The 27,513-nt window shown below is 38.7% G+C and overlaps 1 protein-coding gene and 1 pseudogene across 5 annotated transcripts in view; both read left to right on the forward strand.

The window, feature by feature from the left end:
* Positions 1-27,513, forward strand: part of SSH2 (slingshot protein phosphatase 2) — a 252,214-nt gene that overhangs the window by 117,382 nt on the left and 107,319 nt on the right. Inside the window, exon 1 of one of the 5 annotated variants that reach the window (XM_067715349.1) lies at positions 25,185-25,520. The exons of the other annotated variants lie outside the window; for them this stretch is intronic. Within the exon in view, the coding sequence (XP_067571450.1) occupies positions 25,393-25,520 (128 nt within the window). The 5' untranslated portion in view covers positions 25,185-25,392. Of the gene's footprint in view, positions 1-25,184; positions 25,521-27,513 lie in introns of those variants that run through there. 5 annotated transcript variants of the gene reach the window in all.
* Positions 2,677-3,853, forward strand: LOC137212233 (RNA 3'-terminal phosphate cyclase-like protein pseudogene; annotated as a pseudogene).

Below are 27,513 nucleotides of genomic sequence, written 5' to 3' on the forward strand. Positions count from 1 at the left end.
AGCTGGTATAAGTTGAATTCAGAGTGTTAAAACTTTAGGTTGTTAAGTGTAATTCCATGATAACCATGAAGAAATTAGCTATAGAACGTACACAAAAGGAAATGAGAAAGGATTTTAAACATTTCACTACAAAAACTCAACAAAACACAAAAGAAGAGAGTAATGCGGGAAATAAGGGACAAAAAAAGCTTTAAGGCATGTGTAAAATAAACAGCACAATGAGAGAAGCAAGTCCTTTCTTATCAGTAATTAAGTGTAAATGAGTCCATGAAACTCTTCAAACAAAAGACAGAGATTGACATAAGGGATAAAAAATACATGACCCAACTACAAGAGACTTATTTGAGATCCAGAGACACAATCAGGTTGAAAGTAAAAGGATGGAAAAAGATATTCTATGCAAATAGTAACCAGAAGAGAGCAGGGGTGACTGTACTAATTATCAGATAAAGTAGACTTCAAATCAAAAAGGTTACAAGAGACAAAGAGGGATGTTCTATATTAACAAAAGATTTGATGCAGCAAGAAAATATAACAGTTATAAACATTTATGCACTTAATGACAAACCATCAAAATGTATGAAGCAAAAACAGAATTGAAGGGAGAAATAGACAATTCTATAATAATAGTTGGAGACTTCATTACCACACTGAAAATAATGTATAGAACAATCAGACAAAAGATAAGTAAGGAAATAGAAGACTTAACACAATAAACCAACTAGATCTAACAGACATATACAGAACACTACCCAACAACAGTAGAATACACATTCTTCTCAAGTGCACATGGGACTTTTTCCAAGATGGACCATATGTTAGGCCGCAAATTAAGTCTCAATAGATTTTAAAAGATAGATCTCATACAGAGCGTCTTCTAAGATCACAATGGAATTTAGTTAGAAATCAGTAACAAAAGGAAAACGGGAAAATTCACAAAATTATGGAAATTAAACAACACACTTTTAAACAACCAGTGCATCAAAGAAGAAATTACAAGGGAAATTAGAAAATACTTAGAGTCAAATGAAAACGACACAGCATACCAAGATTTACAGGACACACACAGCAAGAGCAGTGCTAAGGGGGAAACTTATAGCTAAAAATTCTTACATTGAAAAATAAGAAGGATCTCAAATCAACAAACCAACCTTACACCTGAAGGAACTAGAAAAAGTAGAACAAACCAAACCCAAAGCTAACACAACAAAGGAAATAATAAAGATTAGAGCAGAGATAAATGAAGTAGAGACTAGAAAATCAATAGAGATAATTGATGAAACAGAAAGTTCATTCTTCAAAAGGATCAAAAAAACTGACAAATTCTGGTGCTAGATGGACTAAGAAAAAATGAGAGAAGACTAAAATTACTAAAATCAGGACTTCCCTGGCAGTCCAGCGGTTAAGACTCTGCGCTTCCAATGCAGGGGACGCGGGTTCTATCCCTGGTCAGGCAACTATGATCCCACATGCCACGTGGTCAAAAAATAAAATTAAAAAAAAAATTACTTGGGCTTCCCTGGTGGTGCAGTGGTTAAGAATCCACCTGCCAATTCAGGGGACATGGGTTCGAACCCTGGTCCGGGAAAATCCCACATGCCGCGGAGCAACTAAGCCCATGTGCCACAACTACTGAGCCTGCGCTCTAGAGCCTGCGAGCCACAACTGCTGAAGCCCATGCACCTAGAGTCCATGCTCTGCAACAAGAGAAGCCACCACAATGAGAAGACCGCTCACCGTAACAAAGAGTAGCCCCCGCTCACTGCAACTAGAGAAAGCCTGTGTGCAGCAACAAAGACCCAGCGCAGCCAAAAATAAATAAATAAATAAAATTAAATTATTAAAAAAATTTACTAAAATCAGCAATAAAAGTGGGGACATTACTACTGATTCCACAGAAATAAAAAGGATTATAGAAGTGTACTATGAACAATTGTACACCAACAAATTGGATAATCTAGATGAAATGGACAAATTCCTAGGTTGTCCTTAAAATTGATACTTTAAAAAAAAAACTGTATTAAGGAATAATTGACAAATATACAATAACATTTTATAGGTAAAGCTTGAGTCTTCAAACAGGAAGGTTAAAAATGTAAAATTATGCCTCTAGCAAAATAAAAAGTTCTCAGTAATTAACAATTATTTATGTATTAACTACTAAAACCAAGGAGACATCTCCCTATAAGAACTAGATAGTGCTGTAAGTTATAAGATCTGACAATTAAATAACTGATAATAGCAATGAATTTTTTATTTTAACCACAATCCAATATGTTTCTGTACCTTTTTGAGTTAAAAGAAAACGTCTACTTTCAGTAATCACAAAGTGCTATGCAAATATTCTTTTTTAAGTTTAACCTTTTAAAAAGACATTGTCAATGAGCTGCAAGAGAGAGAGAAAGCCACAGGTACTACCATCATCTCCAGGGCTCTGTATGTGGGTACAATACCTCCATGGCACCCACATGACAATCCAGATGTACTTTTTCAGCCGTGTGTGTTGCAACTTCTTGCATCAGTCTGTCCATCCCATCAAGGTCCAAAAAACCCAGGCCAAAGACCCCAACCCAGGCCTCAGAGATTTTGAAGCCAATGTCATAAGGCTGCTGGACAAAACAATTATTGGTTTTCCAATGGAAGTAAACCAAATTAGTGCACCCTTTTATTATCAACTAGGCCTTTCTATGGTGAGTTAATAGAACACAACTACAGTGCCCATCACAGTAGAGGCTGTTACCTCCAAAGCCTTCTTTGCTTGGCTCTTTATGACCACAGCCCTGTGTGGAAACAGTTTGAGATTGATGTGTGAAATCTTCGAACTAAAGACTATGCAATGGGGATGCCTCCTAGAGGTGGCGAAGTATTTTTCTCATGTCTTATAGGCAAGGTCTTGAGACCTATTCAGCTCACAGATCCTAGATAAATCAAAAGTATTAGAGGGCTACTCCATAGATGTATAACCTTTGATGACTAACTAAATTGTGGCACTTGAGGGAGCACCTTCAACATTTTCTTTCTTTATTTATGCAGACCATGTGAAAGGGGCCAACCCTGGGAAGGCTCTGGGCTTTGGGCTATCACTTTTTGCCAAGACCACCAAAAGAACCTTCCTGAGTGCTGAACTGGCCTTCAACCTTCAGGGCTGGGGGCAGCAGTGCTCCAGTGGATCTCGGCAGAAACTATGCCAACCAAGCTGCTGCTGGAAGGAGTCTAAACAGGCAGATGTGTAGATTTTACTAACTATAGCCTGATCCTAGAGGCTACTCATGCTCCAAAGTCCTGCTAGCCCTGCTGTCTTCCCCTTACCATAGTTTTTGAGGCATTTGAAGAGCTTTTTCCAGATTATGTTTAAAATTTAAAAATAAAGCCATGTTGTGAAGAACTCAAGGGCAGAGATAACTTGTCTTGGCATTGGCTTTACTAATTCAGCAAGACCATCAAGTGATATAATCTCAGGATAAGGCCCTAGCTACAGAAAAAACAATGCAACCAAGGAAACCCAGGGAATGAGTTTGAATGCATACATCCAGGACAAGAGAGCTACTATATTAGGGATTTTCTTTTCTTTTCATCATCAACAACAACAAATCAGAACATACAAATAAAAGACAACTATATATCCAAAAAAAGAAAATAGTTTCACTCACTCGTGAAAAAGTGTACTTGCTGTTAATCCTACTTTAAAACTGTGTTGAATTTTGCAAGTCTGTTGTATATTAATTTGGTGAATAACATTAACATTGAAAAGTTCATAGTAATTTTCTCTAAGGAAGGACTTCATCATTTTTCACACTTTTGTTTGTCTCCCCTCATATGCCGTCGGCTCCCATGCATGCCTTGGTTTTACATTCCCAAGATCCAGGCCAAGCCCTGGCAACTAGTAGGCATGCATTACCTAATTGTTAAATTACTGAGCAAATGAATGATAAATATGAGTTGAAGCTAGGGAAGCTTGATAAAAAAATCCATCTTGTGTCTTTAAAAGTAATTCATGGCTGGATGATTAACTTTCTGTAGTGCTGGTACCTTCTCCAAAAATGATTTTCCCAAATGAATAAAAGGTATAATTAATTTCATTTTTTAAAAAAGTAGCCTACAAAAAAGAATCAAAGATTTGCCCATCCTTTTCCCTACTTCTCTATACTCCCACTGCAGTTCCCAAAATTAGAATCTACCTTCCTCCAGAAAATTTTCAGGAAACTTTAAAAAAGTAATAAATTTAATATACTTCCTTTCTTGTTCACTACAAGTTATTTGTTTTGGATGAAAGGATAAGAGGCTATTAGGAAAGGTTTATTCTGAACACTTAATATCAGAACTGCTGAGTTCAGTATAAGGTCAAGTTTTTATTTTCTTCTCTCCTTCTGATATTCTTGTGCTTATGGGTTTAAACAGTATGAACTGTAGGAACTCCTGAGATTCATGATTTTTCTTACCCTGAAGTATATCTACATATACATACCTATGTGTATCTACACACACAGGGTATACACACACACAAGTACATATTTCAGAGTAAGAAAAATTATAGATATGTATTTATGTATCACCTGTATGCGTTTGTGTTAAACATATTTTATAGGAAATAAACACTACAGAAAAATTTCCTATTATAACTCAAATGAACTCTCAAATTGCCGCCATCATCAAATTCTATATCACTTCAACATTCATATTTAATTATCTCAGAAGATGAGTAAAGCGTTTATTAGAACTGATGTGTTGAATATTAGTATTATTTGTAGACTATTAGTCTTTAGAAAAGATAGTTCAAAATGCTTGCTATACTTTCATCAGGTGATTAGAGAACAAGATTTCTGAAAACCAAAAGATTTCCCAAGTAAAAGTGAAAACTTACCCCAGCACAGCATCTGTTTTTCAAACTGTAATTTAACAGGAAATATATATAAATGTATATAAATTATAAGCATCAAATATTTTTTATTATACCTGTGTAATGGCAGAGAATTGGACTACATTATTTTTTCTATCTTCATTATAATAATATTTCTATGGATAAAAATTCACTTCTGCTTGAGCCTTCCTGTCTGTCTGTAAAATGAGGATAGCATCTGCCCATCTATCCGATAGGATTGTTGAAAATGCAAATAAAATTGTTTATAGGAAAGCTTAAATGAATATCAAGCACCAAGTATTAAGGCAAGATATAAAGTGATGTACTTTCACTAGTAATTTCTGTTCCATTTTAATTTCACAAACTCACAGCCTAATTTCTCTAACTCTGTACTATGACTGACACCGTTTACATCATATAATATTAAGATCATTTACTGAGGAAAAACAAGAAGAAAAATTGTCACACTTCATATACCAATAAAGTTCTTATTTAGTACAAGCCTAGTATTGAATTAGAAATGGGAGCTTCCCATCTCTGTGTCAGTAAGTCAAATCTGATTCCACCTGGATGATTACCTAAAGTCACAGCCATTGGATGCTATTTGTAAAACCCTGTTTAAAGGTACTGATCATCTTGCTTCATTCATCAATGAATATTTATTAAACACAGGCTCATCTGCTTGCTTCTCTGACTCACTGCTATTCCACCATCCTGAGGCAAAAAGATTGTATTAATAAACATAACTGGCAGACTATTCTGGTATTAATTATTCACTGAGAATTTCCCCAAGCCAAGGACCCATTTGGAGGAAGAAGAAAGGACCTGTTATGGATTACCTAAACCAACCCTAAAACAGCTGTTCTGCCGATACACCAAACAAAAGATCAGGAAATTTAGAAACTATTTAAAACACATAATTGGTTATGAGCCACCTTTGCTTATAATAATCCTTACTCTTCAGTGGAAAAATTCTCACCTCATGCTCTAACGGAACTCTCTGCTTCTCTTTCACAGCACTTCCAACACTGTTGTTACACATTACTTGTCTGTTCTTGCCACTTAAACTGAGTGAGAGCAAAGACAATATCTTGTTCATGATTGTATCCTTAAATTCTGGCACATAGATGGTACTCACTAGTTTTCTGTAGAACCATACTTTCCACCCATTTTCAGGCTTTAGGAAAAGATACTTAGCCTCTTTGAGCCCATTTCATCAACTCTGTAACAGAAACAAGGATTTGAGATATAAAGGTTAAGTGCCTATCACAATAATAGGCACTCAACAAGTGGTAACTATTATTATTACTAATATTCCTTTTTATTATTATAAACTGAGCTCTTCTAAAAGTAGGATCATAATTTTATGTCCATAATAAACAAGTAAATCTTTACAGTATTTCAGAAACCTTCAGAATCACTATAGCCTAGTTCTTCATCCCCCCCCCAAAAAAAAAAAAAAAAGGCAGTTGATACATTAAGGTTTTCAACTAAATTTAAATATAACTGGCAGGCCAGTGTTTTTTTGTTTGTTTTGCAAAACTATTCCTCTTAACAGCTGGAACGTGTAATCAATGAAATCACTTTTAGTATTCAACTGAGTTAAATGGTGATTGTCTTAGGTAGATTGGTATGTGAATTCTACAGAATACCAAATGACTTAATTTTAAGAAAACCAAACTCTAAGCTTTCTGTTAAAAGGATGATCTATAACATATATACGTTACATACACACTCTCTCTCTCACACACACACACACATACGTTTCTGCTGCGTCTTTAGCCACATAAAATATTTATAATTGTTACTCTGGGACAGGAAAATACAGGCCACGTAGAATATAGGAAAGGCATATTTGGGAAGATTACAAATAATTAGTTTAAAAATATGGTGCCAATAAGAAGTTCATGTGTGTTACTATTTTTAAGTTGGACATTTTACCTGTGATTGAAAAGAGGAAATGGTTCTTATTTTTAAAAAAATAACCTGCTAGCCAGAAGTTGCATATGAAATTCCAAGTCCCTTAACTGTGTGCGATAAGGTAACTATGCAGGAGCTCAATTTTTAGAATACCAGATTCCACCACGTAAAGCTCATTAACTGAATTACCTCCTAATCTCTCCTCACTCTAGGCTTTTATTTTTTACATACTGTAATTTATTTGGGGGTATATTAAACTCTTAATGCCGTGTAGCAGAAAATAAGCCTATGCAGATCTCTTCAGATGTCAAGCAGATGTCGAGAATGAGAAATTAAATTATCCTTCACACACACACACACACACACACACACACACACAGACAATTACATTTCTCTGCCATTCTAGAAATTTCTGGAAAATGACTTCTGAGCCAACTTGATATGGATCTTTAAGGTTCAAGTATGTGAACACATTTGTGGAAGGTTTTTAATCTGCAAAGCATTCTAATGGTCTTATTGGCATCTATACCTTTGGTAAAAATATTCCTGTTTCATGGAGTTTAGACTCTTTAAATATTGTATCCTTTATCAAGATTTATTATGACTATTATTTAATGTTTTAATTTGTCATAGGGTTAAATACAATGTTTTATCTCTCTCTATTGGCTTGTTTCCCTCATCTTATAAACACGGTCAGGTCTTTATCAGACTAAAAGAAATTAAAATATAATTTTAAAATACCATCCCATAACCTTGTTTTCACCTCAAACTACAAGTTGATTTTGATTTTTTGAAAGGACAGTCTGTATTTACTGCCTCCTTTGTCAACTCACATTCACTGTTTAACCCATGAAATCTGACTTTTTTTCCCCTCCAATACTCAAACTGCTGTTCTTGTTAAGACTGCCAGTGAATAATTTTTGATCCCCATCTTAAATGACACTATTGACCATTCTGCTCTGCAGTTCTCACCTCCTTTGGCTTTCTTATCATCATTCTTTGCTGGTTCTCCTTATACCCTCTGCCCATAGTATCCCAGTTGGTTTCACCAGCAATTCTTACCCTGTTCATCTCTTTTCTTTTTCTTTTTTTAACATCTTTATTGGAGTATAATTGCTTTACAGTGGTGTGTTAGTATCTGCTTTATAACAAAGTGAATCAGCTATATGTATACATATATCTCCTCCCTCTTGTGTCTCCCTCCCACCCTCCCTATCCCACCCCTCTAGGTGGTCACAAAGCACGAGCTGATCTCCCTGTGCTATGTGGCTGCTTCCCACTAGCCATCTATTTTACATTTGGTTGTGTATATATGTCCATGCCACTCTCTCATTTCAACCCAGCTTAACCTTCCCACTCCCCGTGTCCTCAAGTCCATTCTCTGCGTCTGCGTTTTTATTCCTGTCCTGACCCTAGGTTCTTCAGAACGATTTTTTTTTTTTTTTAGATTCCATATATATGTGTTAGCATACGGTATTTGTTTTTCTCTTTCTGACTTAACTTCACTCTCTATGACAGACTCTAGGTCCATCCGCCTCACTACAAATAACTCAATTTCATTTCTTTTTATGGCTGGGTAATATTCCATTGTATATATGTGCCACATCTTCTTTATCCATTCATCTGTCGATGGACACTTAGGTTGCTTTCATGTCCTGGCTATTGTAAATAGAGCTGCAATGAACATTGTGGTACATGACTCTTTTTGAATTATGGTTTTCTCAGGGTATATGCCCAGTAGTGGTGTCGCTGGGTCCTATGGTAGTTCTATTCTTAGTTTTTTAAGGAACCTCCATACTGTTCTCCATAGTGTCTGTATCAATTTACATTCCCACCAACAGTGCAAGAGGGTTCCCTTTTCTCCACACCCTCTCCAGCATTTATTGTTTGTAGATTTTTTGATGATGGCCATTCTGACTGGTGTGAGGTGGTACCTCATTGTAGTTTTGATTTGCATTTCTCTAATGATCAGTGATATTGAGCCTCCTTTCATGTGTTTATTGGCAATCTGTATATATTCTTTGGAGAAATGTCTATTTAGGTCTTCTGCCCATTTTTGGATTGGGTTGGGTTTTTTTTTGATATTGAGCTGCATGAGCTGCTTGTAAATTTTGGAGATTAATCCTTTGTCAATTGCTTCATCTGCAAATATTTTCTCCCATTCTGAGGGTTGTTTTCTCATCTTGTTCATGGTTTCCTTTGCTGTGCAAAAGCTTTTAAGTTTCATTAGGTCCCATTTGTTTATTTTTGTTTTTCTTTCCATTTCTCTAGGAGGTGGGGCAGAAAGGATCTTGCTGTGATTTATGTCATAGAGTGTTCTGCCTATGTTTTCCTCTAAGAGTTTGATAGTGTCTGGCCTTACTTTGAGGTCTTTAATCCATTTTGAGTTTATTTTTGTATATGGTGTTAGGGAGTGTTCTAATTTCATTCTTTTACACGTAGCTGTCCAGTTTTCCCAGCACCAATTATTGAAGAGGCTTCAACAGCAATTTTTTTTTTTTTTTCGGTACGTGGGCCTCTCACTGTTGTGGCCTCTCCCGTTGCGGAGCGTAGGCTCCGGACGCACAGGCTCAGCGGCCATGGCTCACGGACCCAGCCACTCCGCGGCATGTGGGATCTTCCCAAACCAGGGCACAACCCGTGTCCCCTGCATCGGCAGGCGGACTCTCAACCACTGCGCCACCAGGGACGCCCTTCAACAGCAATTTTTAAAGTAACTCTTCTCTTTTTAGGTTTTTCAAAAGCATCCAACTTTATTTTCATAGAAATAAGTTATTTCTGTATTCATACGTAATTGGTTTACATAATGTTTCATTAAATTATATAATTATGATTGCAATAGGAACCAACAGGTTTTTTTTGGGGGGGGGAGAAGGATTTGTTTCTGTCACTTTTCTTTTTTTTAACATCTTTATTGGAGTATAATTGCTTTACAGTGGTGTGTTAGTTTCTGCTGTATAACAAAGTGAACAGCTATACATAAACATATATCCCCATAGCTCCTCCCTGTTGCATCTCCCCCCCACACCCTCCGTATCCCACCCCTCTAGGTGGACACAAAGACCCAAGCTGATCTCCCTGTGCTATGTGGCTTCTTCCCACTAGCTATCTGTTTTACATTTGGTAGTGTATATATGTCCATGCCACTCTCTCACTTCGTCCTAGCTTACCCTTCCCCCTTCCCGTGTCCTCAAGTCCATTCTCTACATCGGAACCAACAGTTCTTGAAACAAATACAAATATTCTTGATGAGCATCCAACTTGTAAAAGCAGAAGTGAACAGGCATACTAGAGAGGAATAACCTGTTAGGCAGGAGCATCTCTGCTACTATGGTAGGATGCTTTACAGAGAGAATGGAGACTGTCAGTTACTCCAGGAAATTCCTTAAAAGTGAATGCTGGTTAGCAGTTCTCATAAAATTGCCGTGATGATGAAATGAGATATCATTCATTTACATAGTTTGGCATGATGCTTAGCACACAGTAAATGCTCAATAAATTATTTACTATTACTAAGAACATTTATAACCCACTATAACCTTTACAGAAGGCATCTTGAATAAAAGCATTAACCAGACAGCTTTGGGTAGTGATGAGAGGAGGGGAGGAATAGGTTTTTCACATCAAGTGAACAACATCTGCAAATGCAAACCTGTAAAAAGCATGTTTGGTGGACTGAGGGCCATTTTTTTTCACATATCTCATCTGTCTCCCCTGCTTTACAGGGAGCTGTTTAGTATATAATTATATATTCTCATACTTCTTTGAATATCTCCCACTAACATGGTACCTGGCAAAATTGGCATTCACTGTTTTGGTATGCCTCTGTTTACCCATCTGTAAAATATAATCAATAAGTATAGTATATGTCCAAACATAAATTAACATTTAGGACTGTAAAAGCCCTATTTTGAAGGTTCAGCATAAGAAATTTAATATTCTGCTTCCTAGGGTTCCTTTTTTTATTGTTACAGAATTTTCCCTAGATTCTTAGTACTTATCATTCCAGTACTTATTATGCCCATGTAAAAGAGTAAGCAGAAATTTTTTCGTAGTTAATGCTTCAGTTTGACTAACTAAAACTCTCTTTCCCTTGAGATTTTGTAAAAAAACAGGGTTCTTAGAGGAAAACGTGGCTACCCCTTAAGGGCTTTTTTTTTTGATGCAGAGCAAAATTTGAACTCCCTTCAGAGATGTGAACTTAATGTTTGATGGAATACATCCATCATTCAAGCGGTATCACTCTATATAGTCCGATATCAATATTGCTCTTTGGAGATGGGGTGGCTGTGCAGAATTAAGATGCCTTTAAACAGGGATTGCATCTTTACAAAGAACACTTACAGCCCACAAAGACAGGTATTTGTGTGCTTTTTTTTTTAAGTGATGAAATTTCTTCTTGAAAGAATTAACTTTTGGGCTTCCCTGGTGGCGCAGTGGTTGAGAGTCCGCCTGCCGATGCAGGGGACACAGGTTCATGCCCCGGTCTGGGAAGATCCCACATGCCGCGGAGCGGCTAGGCCCGTGAGCCATGGCTGCTGAGCCTGCGTGTCCGGAGCCTGTGCTCCGCAACCGGAGAGACCACAACAGTGAGAGGCCTGCGTACCGCAAAAAAAAAGAATTAACTTTTTTTTAATAAATTTATTTTATTTATTTATTTTTGGCTGTGTGTCTTTGTTGCTGCACGCAGGCTTTCTCTAGTTGCGGCTAGCGGGGGCTACTCTTTGTTGTGGTATGCGGACTTCTCATTGTAATGGCTTCTCTTGTTGCAGAGCATGGGCACTAGGCATGCGGGCTTCAGTAGTTGTGGCATGTGGGCTTCAGTAGTGTGGCTTTCAGGCTCTAGAGCGCAGGCTCAGTAGTTGTGGCACACGGGCTTAGTTGCTCCATGGCATGTGGATCTTCCCAGAACAGGGCTTGAACCCGTGTCCCCTGCACTGGCAGGCGGATTCTCAACCACTGTGCCGCCAGGTAAGCCCCTGAAAGAATTAACTTTTAAATGTGTATTTAGGTGCCACTTTGGATTACATTCAGCTGTAAGAGTTTCAGAATGGGGCGGGGGAGGGGGGGAGGCTATGTTTTTATTACCGTTTAATTAACTGTAACATCATATTTAATCATCCACTTCTGTTCCAGTAATATCTAGAATAAATTACACCTGGTAATATTATAAGAAGAAAATAACTCTTTAACTGTAATTCATTCACTGTTAGCTAAATCTCTCACTAGGCTCACACACAAAGCCCAAAATTTATTTTCTATGATTTAAAAAGGACTATAATTATAAGCAGTGTTCAGCAATCAGTAAATTTCACTGACTTTATTTTTGACAATCATTTATCATATCTTTTTATTTGCTCAGTTTTCAAAAGTCAGCTTGTACATATTTTAAATTCTAATTTAAAATGTTAATTAAATATAATTTTAATAACTACACAATTTTTCTTAAAAATTTTTTGTTAAGAATTGTGTTGATGCAACAATATCTCTCACTTCCCAAAATGGAATTGCTGTTTTTAACCCAGCATAATCCTTTTCCTTGAAGGACCTTCCTTTTGGAAGGCAGTATGCTATAATTAAAAGTCTTCATGGGACTTCCCTGGTGGTCCAGTGGCTAAAACTCCATGCTCCCAATGCAGGGGGCCCGGGTTCAATCCCTGGTCAGGGAACTAGATCCCACATGCCACAACTAAAGATCCTGCAACTAAGACCCAGTGCAGCCAAATAAATAAATACTAAAAAAAAAAAAAAAAAAAAAAGACTCAACAAAAACAAAAAAACAGTCTTCATTAAGCTTACTTTTCTCTGAATATGTTACTTTACCTGTAAAATTATGAAAATATCGACCCCAAAGAGAAATTACTATTAAATAAGGCCACTTAAGGTAAAGTACTTTACAAACAAATGATAAATAGTGTAATTTCTGGTAATGTAGTCATTTTTTAAATGCCACTAAAACAAAAAGATTTTTAGTTCATTGTTCTCAGTTACATGAAAAGAGCACTGGTATTGAAGTTAGGAGGCCTATGTTTGTATTGGTTGCATGACTTGACACAAGTAGATTCATTCTTTGAGACTCCGTTTCCTCTTCCTTAAAACAAAAATTAGTGTGCTTATTGTCAGGCAAAAATAATATACAAATATGAAAATACCTCAAACAGTAGGCAAAGTACTATTGTGTAATATTATATCACAGTGGTATTTATTTTACCAGCAGTGAATGTCTTTTGTACTAGTTCTTCTCAAGATCAACTTGTAGCAAAGCATTTTCCTGAGATAAGTTCATTTAGAAGGTTTGTGAGAGGGACTATAAAAATCTTTTAAAAATATTTAAAAGTATTGCTCTTCTAATTTTTTAATACACTCATTTTATTAGGTGTGCTTATCAACCATAAACAGTTTTCCATTTGGGGGCTTAAATCATGGTGAGAAAGGGATTACAAACAAATTGTTTTATGAACTCCAGAAAAGGATGGAAAGGTCAAAGCTGAAATTGCTGCTTTATAAGATGTGGCTCTGTGAAGATAAATCTTAGAGGAACTGGTCTTTTCTCTTTTTATTTGTTACATACCATAAAGTAAGAGCTTGAATAGTAATTAGACTATCAAGCCTAATAATTGTTTTCTGTAAGTATACTAGATCCTTAAGCATCTGAAACCAGTTGATGTCCTTCCTCACTGAGATTTTTAGACAAAATATGAACTAGAGATTTTGGGGGTTTTTTCCCTAATATTTTATTATTATTATTATTTTTTTTTTTTTTGCGGTACACGGGCCTCTCACCGTTGCGGCCTCTCCCGTTGCGGAGCATAGGCTCCAGACGCACAGGCTCAGCGGCCATGGCTCACGGGCCCAGTCGCTCTGCGGCATGTGGGATCTTCCCGGATCGGAGCACAAACCCGTGTCCCCTGCATCAGCAGGCAGACTCTCAACCACTGCGCCACCAGGGAAGCCCTAATATTTTATTATTTAAAAAAAAATGTAGGGCTTCCCTGGTGGCATGGTTAAGAATCCGCCTGCCAGTGCAGGAGACACAGGTTCGAGCCCTGGTCCAGGAAGATCCCACACGCCGCGGAGCAACTAAGCCTATGTGCCATAACTATTGAGCCTGCGCTCTAGAGCCCATGTGCCGCAACTACTGAAGCCCGCATGCCTAGAGCCCATGGTCCGCAACAAGAGAAGCCACAGCAATGAGAAGCCTGCACACGGCAACGAAGAGTAGCCACCACTCGCTACAACTAGAGAAAGCCCACACACAGCAATGAAGACCCAACACAGACAAAAATAAATAAATAAAATTAAAGGAAAAAAATGTAAACATGCAAGCAAGTTGAAAGAAGTATACAGTAAACACTCAAATACACATCCCCCCTGGATTCACAATTAACGTTTTGCTATATTGGCTTTATCATATATCTACTCATCTATCCATCCCTGGACTACAAGTTTTTTTTTTTTTCGGTACGTGGGCCTCTCACTGTTGTGGCCTCTCCCGTTGCGGAGCACAGGCTCCGGACGCGCAGGCTCAGCGGCCATGGCTCACGGGCCCAGCCGCTCCGCGGCATGTGGGACTTTCCCAAACCGGCGCACAAACCTGTGTCCCCTGCATCGGCAGGCAGACTCTCAACCACTGCGCCACCAGGGAAGCCCATGGACTACAAGTTTTTAAGCAGGAAAACGTTTTTATTTACTCTCTTATGTGTATTTTATATAGCAACCTTAAAAAAAATTTTTAAAGTTCAATGCTTATAAGCTGTAATTTTCTGAATGAGTTTTATATTAAAGAAGAATATTCCACATGCATAATACAAACACATGAATGGAAAGATGAACACCAAATTCAGGAGAGTAGTTACATGCCTAGAAGAAGGGAAAAGTGCTCATAGAGAAGTTCACAGGGGGCTTCGACTGTAATGTTTTAAAATCTGAAGAGTAAAATGTTAGAACGTGATCCTGCTGTCTACTGAGTATCTGGCTGTGTGTTATCCTCTCTGTTCTTTGCTGTATGTTTGAAATATTTCACAATTAAACATTAAGAGAAAGAGTTGCTACCTAGTCTTCTTTTCCCCTGGCAAAGTATTTTTCATTTCACTTAAGATCCATTGTCCAGTTGGCCTCCAGCTGAGGTGGATTGAATAGAATCGAGCAATACCATATCTCTTCTCAGTTAGTTGATGTACTAGCTGAAGAATGATACAGAGTACCCCCTTTCTACTGAGAATTGAGGAGTATAACTTTTGCATCCTTCTTGATTTTTGCCTGAGGCAGGGAAAAGAAAAAAAAAACTTCCTGTATTGTATTTAAATTCCATGAAGATATTTAAAGGTTGTTGAAAAGTACAAAATTGTGTATAACTGTGTAATTTTGCGTGTTCACCTGATTTCAGAGAAGAAAGACATGGAAAGTGAAATATGGCCAGGGAAGCTGATACATGAAAGCTTGGAGAGATAATGATGCTGCTCAGCCAGGGCCTGGAAACTTGATCAGTCTAAACAAACTGCATAGTACTAAATTGCTTGTGAAAGGGCTGAATCAATCCTGCTGCGATTTGAACTTTTGGCTCCTGAAAGTCTAGAGCAGGCTTGAAAATAAAAATAAAACCCTTACATACTGGATTGTGTTCCAGGCCCTCTGCTGTATTCTCTGTATGAAGGAGGCATCTACCCAAAGAGCAAGAGGCAGCAGAAAGATGAGGCAATGAAAAGGAGTCCTAGGGATTTCTCCCCATATCAGGAGCTCCCAGGGAGAGAGACCCTCTGTCATTAACATTATTGATTCCTTCAGGGAATATTTATCTAGAGCCCTAAGCAGAATATAGTGGGGTGTGGGGTAAAGGATCAACCAACCAGAATATATATATATATATTTTTTTTTTTCTTTTTGTACGCGGGCCTCTCACTGTTGTGGCCTCTCCCATTGCGGAGCACAGGCTCCGGACGCGCAGGCCCAGCGGCCATGGCTCACGGGCCCAGCCACTCCACGGCATGTGGAATCCTCCCGGACCAGGGCACGAACGCATGTCCCCTGCATCGGCAGGCGGACTCTCAACCACTGTGCCACCAGGGAAGCCCAAACCAGAATATATTTAATGCTTATGACTTGCCCGGCACTGTACTAGGCTCTATGAAGTCCACAAAAGAGAGTTACTGTACGTGATTTGCTTCAGCAGAGAGATAAATTATGTGGCATATGTGACATAAAATAGAGAATAAGACCTTGAATAACAATACAGATTATAATGCTAAAGGAGGGACTTCCCTGGTGGCACAGTGGTTAAGAATCCGCCTGCCAATGCAGGGGACACGGGTTCAAGCCCTGGTCCAGGAAGATCCCACATGCCGCGGATCAACTAAGCCTGTGCACCACAACTACTGAGCCTGCACTGTAGAGCCTGCGAGCCGCAACTACTGAAGCCCACGCGCATAGAGCCCGTGCTCCACAGCAAGAGAAGCCACCACTATGAGAAGCCCACGCACCGCAACGAAGAGTAGCCCCCAATCACCTCAACCAGAGAAAGCCCGCATGCAGCAACGAAGACCCAGCACAGCCAAAAATAAATAAATAAATATATTTTTTAAAAAATAAATAAATAAATTCTAAAGGCGTTAGAAAAGAGTCATAGCATACTATAAACCAGGAATTGATCATTGGACTTAATCAGAAGGCCTCAGTTCAAATCCTAACTCTGACACTTGCTATGTAAACTTGGGCAGGTCCCTTAATTTTTGAGCCTCAGTTTCCACACCGATAAAATGAAGCTGATAATCCCAGCTAGCTCTATTTACCTATACACAGGATTTCAGTAAGAATCAAGTGAGGATGTATGTGAAAACACTGTAGAGTTTTTAATTAATGAAAGAGCTGAACCAGGCCTTGAAAATATTTTATACGTGGATAACCTGGATAAAAATAACTGTGTAATTTTGTCTCAGAGAAGGAATAATTTGAACAGAGAGGAGAGGGAGACTCAGATATAGGAGGACAGGATAGAAACCACCTAATTATGGCAAGGATTTGTTTTGGGAGAATGGGTAAAAAATATTTACACCGATTGTGTTGGAGAAGGGATGGAGTTGAGAATAATATGCCATAATGGCTGGATTACAGTAGGATTTAAATTATGGAGGATCTGGGACCTCCCCTGTGGTGCAGTGGTTAAGAATCCACCTGCCAATGCAGGGGATGTGGGTTCAAGCCCTGTTCTGGGAAGATCCCACATGCCGCGAAGCAACTAAGCCCATGCGCCACAACTGCTGAGCCCACATGCCACAACTACTGAAGCCAGTACACCTAGAGCCCATGCTCTGCAACAAGAGAAGCCACCACAATGAGAAGCCCGTGCACCGCAATGAAGAGTAGCCCCCACTCGCCACAGCTAGAGAAAGCCTGCACACAGCAACAAAGACCCAATGCAGACAAAAGTAAATTTAAAGAAAAAAAGGAAATAAATAAATAAACTATGGAGGATCTGAAGGCCAGAAGAAGAGCTTGGACTTGATCTGAAAGGGAATAAGGAACTATCTGGGGGTTTTAAGTAGGGGATTATTATAAAAGGGTTTAACTCATTTTGATAATCAGTATCTAAAGTGCCTGGCCTTAAGGTGTTCAGGATTAGTCCAATTGTTTTAAGTTAATCTGTCAATAGTATGTTGACAGATTGAATTGGACACATCTCAGTTTAGATAAATGGATCTGAGACTGGATGAATTGGACACACCTTAGCCTAGAGTCTAGGCTTCTTGTCACCTAGACATTAGTCTGGTTCATCTTTTCCTTAACTGTAGCAAGGAATAATACCTGCCCAGCTAGTAGGTTTATTTAAAACATCAAATGAGATGATGATCCCATGATTATCCACAAATACATTAAGTGCCTCCTTCATGTGAGATGCTCTGTAAAAAAAAACTAGGGAAACAAAAATATGTTTAGATATAAGTGCTTTGAAAAATGTCTTGGGATGAATAGGAGTTTGAAATACAGAGTTCTAAGGGATCTGGTAGCAAGAGGATGGTATACAACAGCCAGAAGATCATCTTACTGCTATATTTAATACTGGGTTAGGTCCCTATTATTGTCAGGACCTGCTAGCTATAGCTAGGATCAAGTAGAGGAGAAAACACCAGGTGCAGGAAGGTAGGTATTTAAGGTCCGCAGGAGTTCTTCCTTTGGCAGTAGACCTTTTCAGACTTAACCTGTTCGGTAGTGAACCTACATAATCATGCAGACAATGTAGAAGACTGATTAACAAAACAGGTTCTGGAGCCAGAATAACTGGCTGAGTTTGAAATACTACTGTATTACCTTAGGCAAATCATTTAACCTCTCTGAGCCTCATAAAGATAATAATAGAATCATAGGGTTGTTTGTGAGAATTGAGATACTGCATGTAAACTCTTAATAGAGGATCTGGTACACAGTGAGTGTCAGCCCAATAAATATCAGTTATTGTTTTTACTTTCAAGACCTTCTCAGCTCCTCTAGATTCCATATTATGTTACTCCCAAATTTATTTCCCATTTTTCTATCTCTGTCTCACCCCATTTCAGGACATTGATAGTATTAGGCCACATTTGGCTTATTCACCTATAATGTCTTCTACATCATTAGCATCAAACAAGATCTTAAAACATCTTTTGAATTAAAAGTTATCTTCAAAATAGTTTATGTACTATATTTTTTACAGTCTAAGTAATTCTTTTAAATTAATTGTCTATAATATAGTTCTTCATATTTTTCTTTATAATTTAGTATATTTCTCTAGTTTCCTTAAGCATGTTTTACTTTTCTCATATTATACACATATACGTACGCATGTGTATATATATATACATATATTGATATATATATATTTTTTTTTAACGCAGTATGTGAAACATGTGTAGAAGAGAATCTTGGGCCCTGAGTTAATTTAATAGATCACAGTGTGGGAGGAGACACAAAGATTCCAGTGGAAAACAAAAAACTAAACCCTTTAGGAAGGCAATTTGATAATGTCTGCCGATTCCTAAGATGTTTAAAATATTTTAACTAACTGCCAATTCCACCTCTAGGTATCCATCCAACAAATATATTCACATGAATGCCCAAAGATTGTGTGAAAGCATGTTCATAGTGATACTGTATATAATAGTAAAGACTGGACACAATTTAAATGTTCATCAGTAGAGGACTATTTAAATAAATTATATATAATTGTAAAATAGAATACTATGCACTCCTTTAAAAAAATGAGGTTCATCTTTATAAACATGGAAAAGTGTCCAAGATATAGTAATAAGTGTGTGGGAAGCACAAAGCAGAATAATATGCATAATATAATTATGGCTTGTGTGCATGTGTGTTTCTTAAAGAGCAGCTACAATATATTAATGTTTGCTTATGCAAGGAAAATTTCTGGAAGTATTAACAGTCATCCCTGGGAGTAGGATGATGGGGATGAGAAGAGTGACTTTTAGTGACTTTTACTTTATCTTTCTGAATACTGAAAAAAAAATGTTTTTGAGCATGTGTTTAAAAAATTTTTTTTAATGTTTAAAGAGATGGTGAGGATTAAATGGTTAAATGTTTTGTAAGGTGTGTTGGATGTGAAAAGTGATCTATAAATGCCTATTATTTTTACTAAAGAATAGAGTGTGAGGCTTTTGTAACCTGAAGAAAGCAGCATTTCAACATCTCTTCCTACTAGAGCATATGGTTAAGACTATGAAGGATGAGTGCCTTAGATCTGCCTCTCATGGAGTTGATAGGTAGATCTTTTCGGTATTCCCCATTGCTCTTATGGTGGAAAGTTCCCTAGAAAGGATTGGAAGGGCTCAGTGACATTGTTTAATCCAGTGTTTAAAACTATTGTCAGATATTCTTTTAAATAAAACTATTAGCCTTGGGGTGATTGCAAAACTTGATCGCTTTTAAGAGCCTTTGTTTACAGAGTTCAGTGTATTGTATTGAATGAAGAGTGCCTTTGACTAAGTGTAGCAAGATACCTCTAGGTACTGTCTGGGCAACAAGTTTGAAAATTAGGGGTATTATCTTGAGAGTTTTATCCTAGCATTTTACAGATTAACAGGAGACAGACTGTTGTGCTACTCTAGGTAACAGGCTTTTTGTTTTGTAACTCTTTAAAGTGTTGGTTTTCTCCCTTTTGACCCTCAGGAGATTAATTTACTATTTATTTCCCTAGATCAAGCCCCTTAGAGAAAACATAAAAATACAAATAGATCTTCTGATTGGTATGATCATTCTTTCTTATGACTAGGTATTTAAAAAATAAAGTTATATAAGTTAATACTATTATTTCAAAGCTTAAAAAAAAAGAAAGCAAAATCTCAGTAAGCACTGCAGATCTCATGTTACTACAAGATGGCAATATATAATTAACTGCCTGGCAAACAATAATAGTAAAGACTTCCTGAATGAAATGGTGGTATATAGGGGAAGTTTATTTGTATTTTAATTTTCATTCATTCATCACCTTCTCATTCCAAATACAAACAAATACAGTGCTTTCTGTTATTGGAAGCTGACTGGCCAATTTATGGACGGTAAAAATACAAAAATTTAGTGCTGTCCTGTTTACAAAGCACTTGTGTCTGTGTATCTTAGTAAACCTGGGAGGTAAGCATTACCATCCCACTTTAAGATTAAAGGAATCAGGGCTGGAACAGAGTAAGTTTTGCCTGTGGACAAAGTAGCTAGAGTCTAGAACTTTCTGATATCAGATTCATTGCCATTTTAATGTTGCCCGCTTTAGCTGTTTTTCAGGTTGGTGGAAAAGAGCATAGAGGATTATCTCTAGTCCAACGTTTTCATTTTCTTAGTGAATAAACTAAAATGCACAGTGGACTTTACCTGAAGGTTGCCAGACTGACTTCAGAGTCCCCTTGCGCCCCCCTCCCACACGCACACACACGCTTTCTGAACAACCTAAAGAAAAGCACATAGGTCCTTTACCTTAGAGAAACACTCAAAGGGTAAGATACATGGAAGAGTTAGGAAAGTAGAAACATTTTAATAAAAATGTAAAAATTTATTATAGTCCTGCACTCTGATCTAAGATTCTTCATTGAACGTTCCAACTCTCTGATTTTATTCCTGAAGGGCAATCTCCTCAACCTTTCCCTTAGCTCTCTTAAGCTTACAGAGCCATTAAGGCCAAAAAGTAGATTTTTGTGCCAGACACTCTTTTCAGTGCTTTATATGTGTTAATTTAATTAATCCTCCCAATAACTTCATAAATTAGGTACTAATACTGAGCCCTAGATTAAGTAGCTATTTAAAGTTCATAGCTATTGGTGGCACTAGGATTCAAACTCAGCCGATTAATTCCAAGGCCAGAGTTTGTTGGGTTTTCTTAATAAACTTTAAAAAAATTATTTTTAAAGTTCTTTTTTTAATTAATTAATTAATTAATATTTATTTTTGGCTGCATTGGCTCTTGGTTGCTGCATGTAGGCTTTCTCTAGCTGCAGTGAGCAGGGGCTACTCTTCTTTGAGGTGCATGGGCTTCTCACTGTGGTGGCTTCTCTTGTTGCGGAGTATGGGCTCTATAGGCGCATGGGCTTCAGTAGTTGTGGCTCATGGGCTCTAGAGCCTGCGTAGGTTCAGTAGTTGTGGCGCATGGGCTTAGTTGCTCCACAACATGTGGGGTCTTGCCGGACCAGGGATAGAATCCGTGTCCCCTGCATTGGCAGGCGGATTCTTAACCACTGTGCCACCAGGGAAGTCCAGCCAGAGTTTTTAACTGTTGGGCTGTACTGCTTTGAACTAAATGACTGCATTAAGTGGATTAAATCCATTTTTCAGGATCTCCAGATTGGATGAAATTTCTTTCCTAAGGTTCCCGACTCTCCCCAAAACAGATCTTGGGATATTTCCTTAGGGTTTTATTATCCCATTTTACAGATGAAGTTAAGTGACTTGGCCAAAATCTTAGATTATTAAATGACTGTGTTAGAACTAAATTTAGGTCCTCTGGTTTCTAGCCTGCAGTTTTTGGTACTATAACATTGTCACCTTTTCGCTCATTAGCTATTGTCAATTCAAGTGATCCACCCATGTTGAAATTTTGTTACAGCAACAAAAGCATGTTCACATCCTTCACATTTCACCTTTGGACCTGTCCTGGAGTACAGTTAGGTCAGTATGCAAGTCTCTGGTTTTATACAGTTTTACAGTGTTTATACCTTATGGAGGGACACATGGAAACATAGTAATGGAAGTATCTTATAGATACAAGAGACATCTATTACTTTAAATTTTTTCAATGCTATTAATATATGAGTCTACAAAAAATTTAATTTGGTCATAGCTAATGCTGTCAAGAGCCAAATTAACATTTTAGAATATTCATATTTCTGACCCTTGAAATAGTCAGCAAATGACATGACAAAATTCATTTCAAGTCTACTAAATTCAAGCAACAGTATAAAGAAATGCAGTGATATTTCTTCAGGGCCTTTGGGCAGATTTTTTTTTTTAGAGAAAGCCCCTTCTGACTTCATGTGGAGTAGAAAACTAGCTTAGTTTATTTCATGCTGCTCAATTTAATTTGGAATCATTTTTGAATTCCCAGATGCTTGGGTACAGAGAACTTGCTCCCTAGAGCCTTGTTTCCTGACACTGGAGAGTAAAGGATTAAATTGAGCTGAAACTAAATTGATTGACATTTTGACACTCTGCAGATTGTGAAAAGAAACAGAATTTGTTCAACTTTTTGAAACAGTAGTAGAAAGAACTATTTCCTTAAAGGTACTTCAGTCTGCAGAGGTGATTTTTTTTTTTTTCCTTAAAAACCAAGAAGCATGTTCTAGCACTTCACCAATTTTCTATATTACAGTTCAAAATGAGAATTTAACTTTGAAAAGCTTTTGAAAAGGCCTCGATGGGGGTGTTAAAATAGTCTCCTTTTGTTGGACGGGCACTGACAGAAGTCTTTTGAGGAGAAACAAAGGACTATGCACTTATGGGGTGTCACTATAGGAACCTATTTATAAAAGACAAGTATACATATTTATGAAATCTTTATCTCTAGCTTTTTTAAATGCCAGAGATATTAAGTGTTGCATTGAGTAAGATACATTTCCTGCTGAGTTCTTTTTCCGGCAGATACAAATGATTACCATGACATCATCTTTTCCTAAATGGCGTCATTTAAGTGTTGACTTCAATAAAATCCTATCACTGCTGTGTCATGAAAGGAACTGGACTCACCTTAACAGTGCTGTTCCAAACAGCCTGCTACGGTTTTTTTGTTTTTTGGGTTTTTTTTTTTTAATCACTGCAGGAGGCTGTAATAAATTACAGCCTGGAAGAAGTTTCAAACTGGCAAGTTTGCCAGATATTTAAAGCAATTTATTTTGGGGTGTATCAGCAGATTTTTTCTTACACTGCCATTTGGGTGCCTGCTGACATAGCCTGAATAAATCTTTCAAAATTTTTCCTTCCTAGAGATGGATGAAGATGATGATGCACTGGACTCCGAAGTCCAGACCTTTTATTCATTAACTCTTCACTTGCCAACTAGTTCCTTCTTAATTTAGATATCTATTTCTGGCATGAGTTTGCAATATTTCCAGTCCCTCAGTGCCTTGGCAACAACTTTGTTTTATGGAAGGATCAACTAACAAAAGAAGGATTCTGGTTGTAGACATAGAATTTATAGTTTAGATTATTTCATTACTAGTATTTTGAAAATTGCCAAACTTCCCAATAGGAAAAGAAGTCTGAAATTTTATATAAAACAAAGGCTTATTTCTTCTTGATTCAGCATATGCTGAGTAGTAAAGTGAGTTCTTCCTAATTATAGTCTCTTTTATAGTTCTACTTTCTCTTATAATTTTTTCTCATGATCTCTTATGATAGTGAAGTCGTTTTTTTTTAATTATTGATTTTTGGCTCTGGAATTCCTAAAGCAACTTATATCGATGTATATTTTAGTCAAGTATTCATAAAAGCTAAAAATACTGATGCCCAAAAATACTTGTTCTGATGAGACAGTGAGGACAAGAGATAAGGGAGCTAACTTTTTTTTTAATTAATTAATTTATTTATTTTTGACTGCATTGGGTCTTCGTTGCTGCACATGGGTTTTCTCTAGTTGCAGCGAGCGGGGCCTCTTCTTCGTTGTGGTGCGCAGGCTTCTCATTACAGGGGCTTCTTTTGTGGAGCACAGGCTCTAGGCACATGGGCTTCAGTAGTTGTAGCACGTAGGCTCAGTAGTTGGGGCCCACGGGCTCTAGAGCGCAGGCTCAGTAGTTGGGGCGCACGGACTTAGTTGCTCCGCAGCATGTGGGATCTTTCCGGACCAGGGCTCGAACCCATGTCCCCTGCATTTGCAGGCAGATTCTTAACCACTGCACCACCAGGGAAGCCCAGAGAGCTAACTTTTACTGAGTGCCTGAAGGGGGCCAGTCCCTTTTGTAAACCACTACACATAGCAGAGTGTGTAGGTGAGAGAGAAAAGAGATTCTCTTTTTACAGAGCTGGTCCCTGTTCAGGTGAAAGGCACTGCTCAGCGAGTTGTTAAGGAAAATCATAAAGCATCAGGGAATAGGATTTGGTGGGGAAAGCCCTAGATCAGGAGTTATAAAACAGGAGTTCCTATCTAAGTTCCTATCTAAGTCAGCTACAAATAAGATCATCTGGCTAGACCCGCAGTGTTTCCACATCGGCACAGTAAGGATATAACCTCTAGCCCGTCTTCCTCTCTAGATCATTTGGCACAGTAGTTGTCAACCAGGCTGCGCAATGCGATTACCAGGGGAGCTTTGAAAAATACTAACTTCTAGATCCCAACTTTAAGAGATTACGATTTGATTTGTCTAGAGTGCAACCGGGCATTGGGATTTTTTTTTAATCTCCACAGGTGGATTCATATGTGCAGTTAAGGCTGGGAATCCTTGGTTTGGAGGATGGTTAGTAAATTTATTTACAAGCATTAGCAGATGTTATCGACAGTGTAGATAGACTTTTTTCCCCATCATAGCTTCAACTGTTGAAAAAAAAAATCCAGTTTATCTCAGCATTTTCCTAGTCCGTAGCACATAGGAAGCCGTTGATAAACATTGCATTTGCGAGTGTACAGCCTTTAAGTTTTAAGGTCATTTGAAAAATGGGGTTTGGTTGAGGTTCATGCATAAAGCAGATTATGAGGCAGGACCTTTCTGTTGAAACATTCCAATGAAATGCGAGCCTTTCTGGCTCACCCCACGGCTCCCTTCACTCCTTCACCCAAGCCGAGATGGCTTGGGGCCGACCCTGTTCCCCAGGCTCCGACGCCGGTAGCGGATCCGGCGGCTGCTAAGAGCTCCGGGGCGGGGCGCCCGCGGGGCCCGACCCTCTCGGGTCTCAGGACCCGCCCCGCCGGCGCGCTCAGCCCCGCCCCGCCCCGCCCCGGACGCGAGTTGGGGCGGGCTGCTGGAGGCGCCCGGACGCCGGGACTCCACAGCCGAGCCCCAGGGCTACGGCAGCTGCTTCCGCGCGACCCGGCGGGCCCTCTTCTGCCGCCGGGAGTCCGCGCTGCCCGCGCCTCAAGTCCGGCGGAGCCCAAAGCGAGCGCCTCGTGCCGGAGCCGGGCGGGGGCCGGGATGCGGAGCTGTGCGCCTTGAGCCGGCCCCATGACCCTGAGCACGTTGGCCCGCGAGAGGAAGGCGCCCCCCGCCTGCACCTGGAGCCTCAGTGGCCCCGACATGATCCCCTACTTCTCAGCCAACGCGGTCATCTCGCAGAACGCCATCAACCAGCTGTGAGTGCGCCGCGCACCCTCCCACCCTCTGTGAACGCTCGGAAAGTTTGCTTTTCAGCAGCCGCTTTCCCCCGGCAATTGGGAGCAAGCAAGGGCGAAATCGCATCCTGCTTGCTTGCAGGTCTTGGGGCGTCTGGGGGCATAGTGAGGTGGAGAGGAAGGGTAATTCTTGGAGGGAGAAAGTGTCCTGGGGGTGGGGAGGCGGACAGAAAATCCTTTGGGAGAATTTCTGGTAAACTTTGAGAGAATCTGAAAGTGAGGTCGCCCCAGGGAAATTGTGATGACTGAGTGACAGCCGTATGGCATTCGGGAGACTTGGGCTGAAGGGCGGTCAGTAGCTCTGAACCGCCGGCCGGAAAAGCTAGCACTCCCTTGCGGGTCCTGCTGGTGCTCAAGCTCCCGTGTTTGTTGTTCTGTTTTCTTGTTTCAAATAAGTTTGCTTGTGACCATAGGTTTCTGTTACAAGCCATGCACACAAAGAAAGGCAGTTCATTCTTAACACCCGCTGGTTGTAGTCTGAAATTATTTCATAAAACTGGATTTTAGTAGTTTGGCTCTTTTTCTTTTTGTCTTCGCCTGTAGTAGTACGTGCTAACAACCCAAGCCTGTATGCACACCTTCAATCGCCAAAGTGCAAGATTCATTTGCATCTTTAAATCTTAACTGTTTTCAAAGTCTCTAGAGTTGTTTCTCCCTTCCATTGTGGTTTAGTTATTTCTGAGAACTGTGTGCTCAAGCTTGTGGTTAATCTCATCTCACAGTTAGGGCGAAGTAGAGGAACTCTCACCTCACAGTTAAAAAGGGCGAAGTAGAGGAACTCCCATCTATTCAAGTTGCATCCTTAAACTAGTTGAGTGATTTAGGGTTACTTTTAGATAGCAGCAGTTTGATCTTTGTAGTGTATTAGCACTCATTAGGAGTAGCTTCAAGGAGTCGCCTACTGAGGTTTTCCCAGACTCCTGGCACTTGAGCAACTTCTCTTTCCCTCCCAGGTCAACCCTAAGGAACTTTTTAGTTTCATGTCCAACAATAGAAACTTTCCATTATCCATTAGTAAAGATCCCAAGAATAGCATGTAAAGTGATTTATAGATAATCTTAAAGCTAATTTATTATTTTAACTAACTGTTTTGCTCTCTTACCAAATCAAATTTGCATTTCAACTTTTTTTCTTTGTGTCGATTCATGGTGGCGCACCGAAAAAACAATATCCCCCCGCAGTATCGTGGTTTTACTGTTTTGTATTATAAACTCTACAGAATTAAATCAACTGTTTACTTGTATTTTCCCTTTTAAAAAAAAAAAGACAATTGGAGTGAATAATCTGAAAGTGGATAACCAATCTCAAAATAAGTGCTCACAATACTTTTTAAAAGGTAGTGGAAGCAACCCACATGTCCATTAATGGATACATGGATAAACAGAATGAATATTATTCAGCCTTAAAAAGGAAGGAAATTCTGATATATGCTACAACATGGATGAACTTTGAAGACATCATACTAACTGAAATAAGCCAGTGACAAAGTACAAATACTGTATGATTCCACTTATGTGAGGGACCTTAGAGTAGTCTGGTTGCTAGGGGTTGGAGGAGGGGAATGAGATGTTTGTGTTTAATAGGTACAGAATTTCATTTGAGGAAGAAGAAAAAGTTATGGGGATGGATGGTGCTGATGGTTGCACAACAATGTGAATGAATTTATTGGCACTGAACTGTACACTTAAAAATGGTTAAAATGGCAAATTTTATATATATTTAACTACAGTTTAAAAAAAAGTTTAAACAAAACTTAAAAGGCAGAGCTTCTAAGCTTTGTGGGGAAAAGGAGTTTTGAATCTTGCTTCCTAGTGTGGTCAAGCAAGTACAGATTTCTTTTCCTACTAATTAGTGACTTTGGGTAAGTCATTTGAGTTCAGTTTCTTAAACTGTAAAATGATGATACGGTGGTTCCTACCCCAGAGGATCGTAAAAGATTATATGTGTGGTAACA

This window comes from Pseudorca crassidens, chromosome 19 (assembly GCF_039906515.1).
Source record: "Pseudorca crassidens isolate mPseCra1 chromosome 19, mPseCra1.hap1, whole genome shotgun sequence".
Classification (NCBI taxonomy): Eukaryota; Metazoa; Chordata; class Mammalia; order Artiodactyla; family Delphinidae; genus Pseudorca; species Pseudorca crassidens.